Below are 10,067 nucleotides of genomic sequence, written 5' to 3'. Positions count from 1 at the left end.
GATTTCTATTTGCACCAGTATAAAATCCTTGTGTCTTGTTTGTAGTTGATCTGTGATTGCTTAGTTTAATTTTTATTTCTACTGCTATTTTATATATTCTTCTTAATCTCGAACAACTTTAGCAATCAGCCTATAAAATTGATGATTTGAATTGCAGAAGATGATGAGCTTGAAGAAATAGGGGATTTGCTTGTTTAGGCTTGAATATTTGCATGAAGAGAGGAAGAAACAGCGGGTAGGCTTGAAGAGGAAAGGATACCACATGAGATTAGAATAAGATAAAGGGGATTAGAAGGGTTAGAGGTCAGAAGAGGAAAAAAGAGGGAAGAGGTGGAGTAGAGGGAGATGGACATGAAGATAGTATGCGCTCGTAGTTAGTCTAAACCTACTCATTATTCATAGTTTTTAATTGTTAAACTAACAAATTGACTAAATATCATCATTTAAGGTGATTCAGGGGACTAATATCAAAATATGAAGATTTAGGATAGTGATATCAAAATTATTTAAAGGGACTAACACTTACAAAAAACTCTGTTCTTTTCAATTTAATTTGAATATAACCCAACATTCTTTATTTTCGTGTCAGCCCTCGTTCTTTCTCATCTCTCCTACCCCCCAATTCTAAACCCTAACCTCAAAAGCCCTTGTAACCCAATCTCTTCCAACTCTCCGTTCTTCTCCGTCGATCATCCATTTGTCCATTTTTCTCCGCCATTCTCCTCTACGTCGTCACCTACTATCAAACAATGGTTGAAGACTCACAACTGAAGATAATATCCCTGATTAGAGAAATTAGTGATGACGGCTCAAAAATTAAAGTCGTAGGAAGAAAATTAGGCACGGATTCAGCTGGTAGGAAAATTCCTATAAAATTTTTGCAGAAAGGCCCCATGATGTTTTAGGTAAATTACACTAAGGCCCCATGGACATTTAAAATGCCTTTTATGTTGTTTTTTGGTTCTAATTTACAGGCTTATCAACAAAGCTCAGAAAGTTTGTGGTGGGTTTTCTGTAATTCTAAAAAATAAGCTCATGGGAATTTAGTGTAATTTTTATGTATAAGGGTAAGTTAACAGTTTTTTCTATCTTATCTTTAATTATTTTCCTTCAAATTTCTTTCTAGAATTTTTTTCCTCACCAAATATAAGGAAGAATCTTATTTCTTTGTTTTATTTTTTTTCCTTTTTTTTCCCCTTTCATTTTCTTTTCTTTCACTTCACCTTAAACCACCTTAAACCATCAAAACCAAACACAACCTCAGTTGAGAAGGAAGAGAGAGAGAAATAAGAACGGCTCACTTTATAAACCAAACTGGTTCAGTCGAACCGTCCGAGTCTAGGCCATAGAAGATCATTGGGCTCCCCCTGGACCAGTATTCATGCCCGCAGAGTAAATGTTCTATCCGTCGCAGCCCAATTTCATCACCGCTCTCTTAGTGGGCCTGGCTGTGGCCCGCCATTTGGTCGGATCCCAATTATTCCTCAAAATTAAACGAAATGAAGGAAAACGACAGGGACAAATTTTCAAAACCGACCCTTTGGGGTTTTTAATTGCAAAAAACGACCCATTTCACACTTATTTATAAAAACCGACCCCAGGGGCTGAAAACATGTCGGTTTTTGAAAAATTTTTTCCCAAACTTCACGGGAGTTGAACTCCCGTGAAGTTTTGTTATGAGAAAAACTTCACGGGAGTTCAACTCCCGTGAAGTTTGGGAAAAAAATTTTCAAAAACCGACCTGTTTTCAGCCCCTGGGGTCGGTTTTTGTAAATATTTTCAAAACCGGTCGTTTTTTGCAAATAAAAACCCCAAGGGGTCGGTTTTGAAAATTTGTCCAAAACGACAGCTTTCATTTTCTTTCCGTTTCTTGTCTATTCTTTTTTACCAAAAATCCCATCCCACATTATTTCGTCGCCCGTCCGCAAGTCTCAAATCATTAATTATTTTATTTAGAGAGACATGCAGGTAATGTTCATCTAAACCCCAGAAGATGTACGGTCGCTCCACCGAAGTTTCGTCGTAAGCTAGGAGGAAGAGAAGCATAATGGTGAGGATTTTTCCCCTCAAAATCCTTTTCCCCCCTCTTTCGTGGTCATGTTTATGCTTTTTCTCGCCAATGCCATCTATTATGCTTATTTCCTTTTATATGACGTGGGTTTTCCGGAATTCAGTGAAATGTTAAATGGTTTTTTTTATCATTTGTTCATCATAAAACACATTTTGCAGCTACACGAAATGAGAAATGGGTTTGTGTTGTTTTTTCATTTTAGGTTTTCATTCTATTAATTGATACGACCTGGGTTTCCTATAGAACAATTTTTCACTTTAGCCCTATTTAAATTTTTTATTATTAAAATCGACCCTTTTTTCTTTTATTTACCAAAACCGACCCGATTTCTTGATTAGCGGCTTAATCACATTCCTAATTAGTCGGGGTTGCCAACCCCGACTATTTAGGATATTAATTTTTAGGGTTTAAGGCTTCTAATTAGGGTTTAAGACCCTCCTAAATAGTCGGGGTTGGCAACCCCGACTAATTAGGAATGTGATTAAGCCGCTAATCAAGAAATCGGGTCGGTTTTGATAAATAAAAGAAAAAATGGTCGATTTTAATAATAAAAAATTTTAAAAGGGCTAAAGTGAAAATTTGTTCTTTCCTATATTTATCCTTGATATATGCTGTGGGGTTTGTTTGATTGGCTTATTTCTAAACGTTTTGTGCAGCTGTGATTATTTCTACTTTTATTGGGTATTTCATTATATATAGTGTATGTTTCTGTAGAGCATGCAGTTACATAAATTTGTTGAGAGAAGGAACAATCGCAGAGGATCATTCACTATTATTAAGAAGCTAAATACGGCTAAATATCCCTGTTGAAAAAAAAGTAAAATAGTAATAGAAATAGAGGATTGCTCTGACCTCTGCAACAGGGGGATTACAAATATGGACATTTTCCCTCCAATCCAAAATATTGGGTGGGTTTTTGCAACTACATACCGTCACATTGTGAGTCAAGCATGTTTGATTATGTGGGGTTTGGACTGGTTGGTGGGTTATGCGTCTCAGCTTATCATGTTTTATGTAGAAATATATACGGAAAATTATGGATGTCTAGCTTCCTCATTCTCCTGATAAAATGGATGTTTATTAATGTTCTATTTATAATCGGAGATTTCTAGTGAGTTCAAATGTTGTGTGTGGGCTTTTGACAGGTTCTTTAAAGAAAACCAAAACTCACTTCTTAGAACTGGGAGAGGTTTTCAAGCTTTTTTTCAAATCCATAACTGTTCTAGTTGGGTTCGGATGTGTCCAAGTCACAAACTCGATGTAGTGAAGAATTGTAAAAAATTGTAAGATGGATAAGGCGGTAACAAAGGACCACCATCATTTCCCCTTTGGTTCATAGTATAGCAGGGTGACTAAGATGGTGTCTGAGGAGTCCTGGATTGACTATATAGCCCCTGAAAAAAGCGATTATTTTTTACCAGATCATTGTAACCAAGCTCTAGCAAAGAACGTGAAATAGACTACTCTATTAGTGTCGCTTTGGGTATGGCAATGATTTCTACTCTATAGTAACTTATACTTGAAAATTGTGCTTTCTTATCTACAGTAACATGTGAATATATTTTGAGAAATCAAATGCAAAGGGAGTTAGAATGGAAAGCAACATGCTTCAGTTTCTTTTCAGATATGCAACATCCTTTGGTATATGTCTGGTTAAGGTTACATGTGAAGGTATTTTCAACACACGTCCATATAACAAGAATCGAAAAAGGCTATTCAATTTTTATTTTTACAACTCTGCAGGTTTCATAGTCATTCAAAAGAAGAACAGTTATTGCATCAAATAATAGTAACACTTCATGAACATGTTCATGTAGAGTTTCATTACTATCAGCTACAACATGTTAATCAGTTGATGCTTTCAGTTTGAGTCATTCAAATGACCAGGTGTTTGGCTTATTCATACATGCCAGTATCATCTTGTATCAGTGTCTTAGTTTGAACCCCATCAGGTTGTATGTGCTGACAAATAAGTACCTTGATGTTGGTAGTCAAGCGAGCTATTCTTTAATTTACCGGGAGTAATCTACTCAAGAATGATTGTTAAATTCTAGAAGGAAAAAAGGGGGCAGGTGAAAGTACCTTAGGGGGGTGAATAGGGTAAAGCTAATCTAATCCGATTACGATACCAACTCTTATAATTCAATATCGTAGCAATATGATATACAAAGAGATATGCAAGGATAAACAATGAGATAATAGGCGATATAAACACAAGCACAAGATGTAAAGAATAATAATGCGCCAAAAACAATCGCAAACACAAGATATGATCACGGAGTTCGATCAACCCTTGACCTACGTCTCCGCTCCTCACCTCCAGGAGATCTCCACTATCACTCAAGAACTACACAAAACGGTTTTCAAAGTTCACCGATAATTTTTACAATGCACACAATGTCAATCACACAAACCACACTTTTCTAAGTGTTGGACTATCCATGCCAACTACCTCAAGTGTTTGGAATTACAACCTCTCTCTAGAATTTACAACCAAACCACTCCTCTTGGTATTAACTCCGGTCTCTCCCAACCACTCCTCTAAATATCCTTATGTATTACAACGTGTTTAAATAATAAGTGCAAATAAAGAATTTTGTTCTCTAAACAGATGAGAACGAAATATAAGTTTCTCTTAATGAATCACTCTCACAACCCAATATTTACTAAATATGAAATACTAAAGCTCAAATGGGTGTGTGTGTATGTAAACAATGAGTAAAACGAAATCAAATTCAATTAAAGATTAGCTAAAGAGAGGGTTTAGAAAAACTTCTCCAAAACAAGGAGAGATAGAGATTTGAAGATAAACGCCTCAAAACCGAAATCAAGATCCTTTTTTAAAACTCTTTTTCCACATAAACAAACACACTAGATCTTTCTCAAAATGTGGAGCAAATTGATCAAATTTTTCTGGTCGTTCAAATAAGTCTTGAGGACTATTTATAGCCTCTCAAAACTGATCAAATCAAAAACTAGTCGTTACAGATAAAAACATGATCAATCGACTGATAGGTGTATCGGTCGACTGAGCAATTCGATCGTTAGCTAGTTTTGGGGAAAAAATAAAACAAAACTGGTCAACTGACAAACACAACCGGTCGACTTAGTTACTGTTAGGTTGACTGATGCAAACAGTCGGTCGACGCTGTTGTGAAACTACTTCTGGCAAGTCGACTGAGAAACTTGGTTGGTCGACTGAAAAGACTATGCGGTCGACTGATTTATGCAATCAGTCTACTGGTCGACTGAAGTAGCATTTGCTATAAAAAATAGCTTTTGCCAAGTCAACTGGTCGACTGTTCAGTCGACTGACTACTGAAATTTTGGCAATCAACAAAAGCAAGAAAAAAATAGCTAAAAACTCTAAAAATTGTGAAACTTGGGAAAACGTTTATACATACGAAAATAAATATGTTAGAAGAGGACTTTCTAAGATAGTACTTTCCATTTATGTACACTCATTATTTTGCAAAATTTACGAAATCGTTAAATATGATTTCATAGATTAACAAAATCGTCAAAAATACGAAATCGTTAAACTATTGATTCTGATGAAATCATTTCAAACAAGTTTTGAGATATTTTTAAATGGATTAATAGACTTTAGAAAAGATGTAAAATAGTATCATTAAGGCTATAATCTGAAAACACGTTATTTTCCCAAATAAATATATAATGTGATAAATATGAAACTAATAGATATATTTTTATGTCTAAACTTATCCATAAAGATATTCAAAAATCCTTTAACAAGGCGAATAAACAATGAAAGCGATAAAACGAAATAATATGTATGTGTATGGTTTGAGCTTTAAGTATAAACACATAAAGTAAAACACCTAAACTAGCAAACACTGTACCCAAGCTAAGAATCTCCATGAAGCTTGATCTGTTAGCAGGGATGAAGCGCGATAGTGTGTATTTGACTTGAATGGCAAAGGCTTAATTCTAATTTTCGCCAGCCTCCACTCAGATGTCGTCGTTAATGTACAAATCCATCCATCCATCCATTTTTTTTATGCTTGTCTAGAATACTTAGCAAGCAAACACAAATACTAGAAAACAATGTTAGAAATTGTTTGTTAATCATCAAAACCAGATTAGACAATAGGCTCATAAACATGAGCCCTAACAGCGGGGTGGGGGCTCATAAATTTTTAACACTAATATTAACATAAGCAAAAGCAAGAGAATTGCATGAGTAAACTCTCCTTGACAGCAAAGTTGCATAGTCATGTGGAAGTTTATATAGAACACACTACAATAACCCTAACTCCTTCTTTGGCCTCTAGGCGTGACTGTGAATATCACATCCCAAGCAAATTGCATATCATATTCCTCTGATGAATTTTGTACTATTGGCTGTTTCTGTTCTGTTGTTAAAATGGCAATCATAGAGCTTGTCAGACTCATTGTTGGTATTCTATGTCTCCTCTTTGTAGTCTCTTGACTTATTAACCATCATCCTCCACAAAACTTCGCCAATAAAGTTAAAATTCTGAGAAGCCAGCTTTTGTCATGCTATAGCATGATTTGTAGTTTGTAGCCTATCTAATCTTATACGAACCTGACAGGCATGGAGGTTAAGTTTCTGAGATCACGTAACTGCACCCAAATCTGGAAAGTAAACTGATGGAAGAGGGATGATAAATGAGCATAGTTGAATCATTACATACTAGGAATAACCAGTTGCCCTTTTGGTATTGGATGCCCTATCTTTGTCATTTGGAGTCCGTAGTAATTTAGAGACAATAGATTTTAGATGCCCTCTGAAAAGAAACTTATGATCCTTTTATTGCTATGTATCTATTTGTCAAACAATTTAGTGAACAGTCAACTCTTGAAGATTTGAACTTTGACTTTTGAACTTCTTATCAAGTGTAATTTCTTTAAAAAGGCATGTCATCCCACATTTATTAAACTAATTGAGTTTTTAACTTAAATTGGTTTCATGAATGTCTGGGTGATTGGGTTCAGTTTTTAGATTCATACCTATTGTATAATCCTATATACAATGTTAGTATAGAACGTTCTGCCGCATCTTGTTTCCTTTTAGTATTTAACATATTTTTCCTTTTGAATAGGGGAATGGATCTTCGCCTCTTTGTCATTTTATATTATTCCTTGTTTAATTTTTCTGGTGTGCATTATGTTAGATCAGGTTCCTTCTCAGTGAAATATATATGTGAAAGACAATTTTAAGGGTTTCTGTGCTATTGGCCCCTTAAAACTTAAGTTATTTAAATATGTCCTCTAAGACTCGTTATTAGAGAAAGTCCCTCAAATCTCTTTTAGATCCATGTACTTTATATATGCTATCTTAACTCCCAAAAAAACTAGTGGCATTAATTTCTTTAAACTGCCTATTATGCCCTCTTCATCCTTAACCCACCCTATAATATTCTAATGTCCCTCTCCAAAGCCCATTAAAAGTTCCTTTTTTATCCATCGAGCGATCTTATGATATGATGGAGAAAACTTGAGCTTTTAATGAATTTTCAGAAGAGAGGTTAGAATATTATTGCTAGGATGGGTTGAAGAAGAAGAGGGTATAATGTGAAACTAAAGATTTTTTTTTGTGGTTAAGTTAACAAATTTAGACTAGAAGGATATATTTGGTGTAACAAAAAAGTATTCGGAACTTTTCTCGTAATAATGAGTTATGGGGGACCTATTTCAATTAACTTATGTTTAGGGGGGCAATACCTCAAAGCCCTAGTTTAATGTCAGAGATATTTTTGGAGTCTTGAACCATGTTCCATGAGATGTTGATTCTTTAATCTATTTTTGTATGCAAGCTTTGCCTCATACTTAAATTAGTCATTCAGCTCCTTAATTATCATTGCTAGTAGAAGAATCTCTAAGGTGATATTTGTCATACCCAAGTTTATTCTCTATCCAGATGAAAAATGATTACCTCTATGTTCTTTCCCTCTTTGGAATGATATTAATACCATGACCGATATGACACTACTTATATGAGCTAAGATTTGAATTTTGTTCCTCCAATTCCTGATGTTTATGAGATAACATTGTCAGATATTTGTATTTTATTTGTAGTCATCTGCTACATTTTGGTATTTTACGACTCTTCTCCATCATCTTTTGATCATGCAGGATAGAGTCTGTAGCACTTGTGGGGACTTTGGATATGCTGAAAATCTTGTGACTTGTTATCACTGCAACAAGACTTCTGAACATATGTATGCTGCCTACTTTACAATCTTATACTTGCAAGTTTAAAGGTTATTTGGTGATGAGTTTTCCACCGGCATAATACTATCGATAAATCATTTTTAATCTTGAAGTTTTTTAACCTTTAATAGGAATTGATGTTTAGTTCTTACCATTACAAATAAGTCATACAATGTTTTAGAAAGAGGGCGTATAGCTTTCCTAGGCACCCACCTAGGCCTAGGCAATACCTAGGCCGCTTGCCCAGTTCTTGGGAGCACTTAGAAGAGCATAGGCCGCTTATTCGGATTGCACTGCTTATGTCATGATCTTGATTTCTTCTGCTGCAGCCTTTACGTTCTTTAATCCCATTTGAACTCCTATTACAAACTATGAACTTTCTTCATCTCCCCCGACTCTTCGAAAACCACCTACATCACCACTTAAACGAAGAAAGAAATCTGCATAAGCGCAAGGCACCAAGCGTGCCTAGCACCAGACGTTCCTAGCACTAAACATGCCTAGCATTTTCTATAACATTGGACTTTATTATCAATTATTATAACTCAAAAATAAAAAAAGGAAAATTGTTTAGGCCCTGCCTATGATCACCTAGGCTTTAGGCGCATGGTCTGGCATCTAGGCCGCCTAGCACTTTCTATTATCTTGATGCCATAACAACAAAAGTTGCGCTCACTTATCCTATGTGGCTTTACTATTATCTAAAAAAGTGAATATTTTGGGAAATAGTTGTAGTTTTAAATTCTTTGTGACTAATTCATGCAAGTTTTCCTCTTTAGTATCAATTTCCAGCTTTTATGTGACTCATCCTTAGTATAGAGTTGAAGGATCCAACATATCAATTTGTGTACTTACTGGTCTCGCTAAAATGTTGCATTTACCGGCCTTGATGCTCTTGTTTATGCTATTAGCTTAGAAGAAAAACATGAAAGGAACATATACAAGGATGTCATCTAAGAAATCTGCCATAAGTAAGAAATCTGCCATAAGTATATACTTTCTATAGTGGTCTTCTTTCCAGTCGATCTCTCTCCTCATCTATGGAGTGCAAGACTGTAAGACACAAATAGAGATTTTGTCCGGTAACCCTCTGATAGAAAAATCGGAAGTTATATATCAATTATTTATAAAAGCCACTTCTAGAACTAGTATATACATACATATATGCATATACATGTGTGTGTGTGTGTTTATACATACACATATATATAAACACACACATGTATAGTATATCTATGTATACATATATATGTATATGCACATATATACTAATATATCTATATCTATATACATATACATGAACACACGCACACGCGCACACATATATAGAGAGAGTGGGAGAGAACAGGAGGTGAGCTGACAGCATAGGAAATTTCTTGCGTTGTCGCCTTGTGTCGGCTTGTGATTTGCTGAAAAAATAATTGGCTATTGGATAGATTTAGAGACAGTTGAGTTTTTTAATTTAAATTTGAAAAAAGATAAAGGCCTTATATGTAAAAGTCCTATAAGTTCTCATCCCAGCGTCTGAACTCTCCCGGCAGCCAAACTCTCATCTGTCTCCTCCTCCTCCTCCATTAGCTGGTCAACAAACAATCCAGTCGCAATAGCGGCACTGCCATTTACGACAGTCGTCAAGGAGACATTGAGAGTGATTTCAAACCCCTCAAGAAGGAAGCAAAAAGCATCTCCAACTAAAGATTCAATAAAACATAGTTTGAAGGGAAATTTTGGGTAATTCTGAATCTCAGGATTTGGAGAAGAAGAGGTATAGAAGTGGGCATGAAAGAATTTTCTAAGA

At 35.3% G+C, this 10,067-nt stretch overlaps 1 protein-coding gene across 2 annotated transcripts in view; it reads left to right on the top strand.

Annotated features, from left to right (window-relative positions):
* Positions 1,891 to 10,067, top strand: part of LOC109822893 — a 22,650-nt gene continuing 14,473 nt past the window's right edge. The window contains exons 1-2 of one of the 2 annotated variants that reach the window (XM_020389151.1): positions 1,891 to 2,050; positions 8,192 to 8,277. In XM_020389151.1, coding sequence (XP_020244740.1) covers positions 2,048 to 2,050; positions 8,192 to 8,277 — 89 coding nt within the window. In that variant the 5' untranslated portion in view covers positions 1,891 to 2,047. The remainder of the gene's footprint in view (positions 2,051 to 8,191; positions 8,278 to 10,067) is intronic. The other variant, XM_020389152.1, reaches the window with a different exon arrangement.

This window comes from Asparagus officinalis, chromosome 8 (assembly GCF_001876935.1).
Source record: "Asparagus officinalis chromosome 8, Aspof.V1, whole genome shotgun sequence".
Classification (NCBI taxonomy): domain Eukaryota; kingdom Viridiplantae; phylum Streptophyta; class Magnoliopsida; order Asparagales; family Asparagaceae; genus Asparagus; species Asparagus officinalis.
This window is presented reverse-complemented; position numbering and strand designations above follow the sequence as displayed.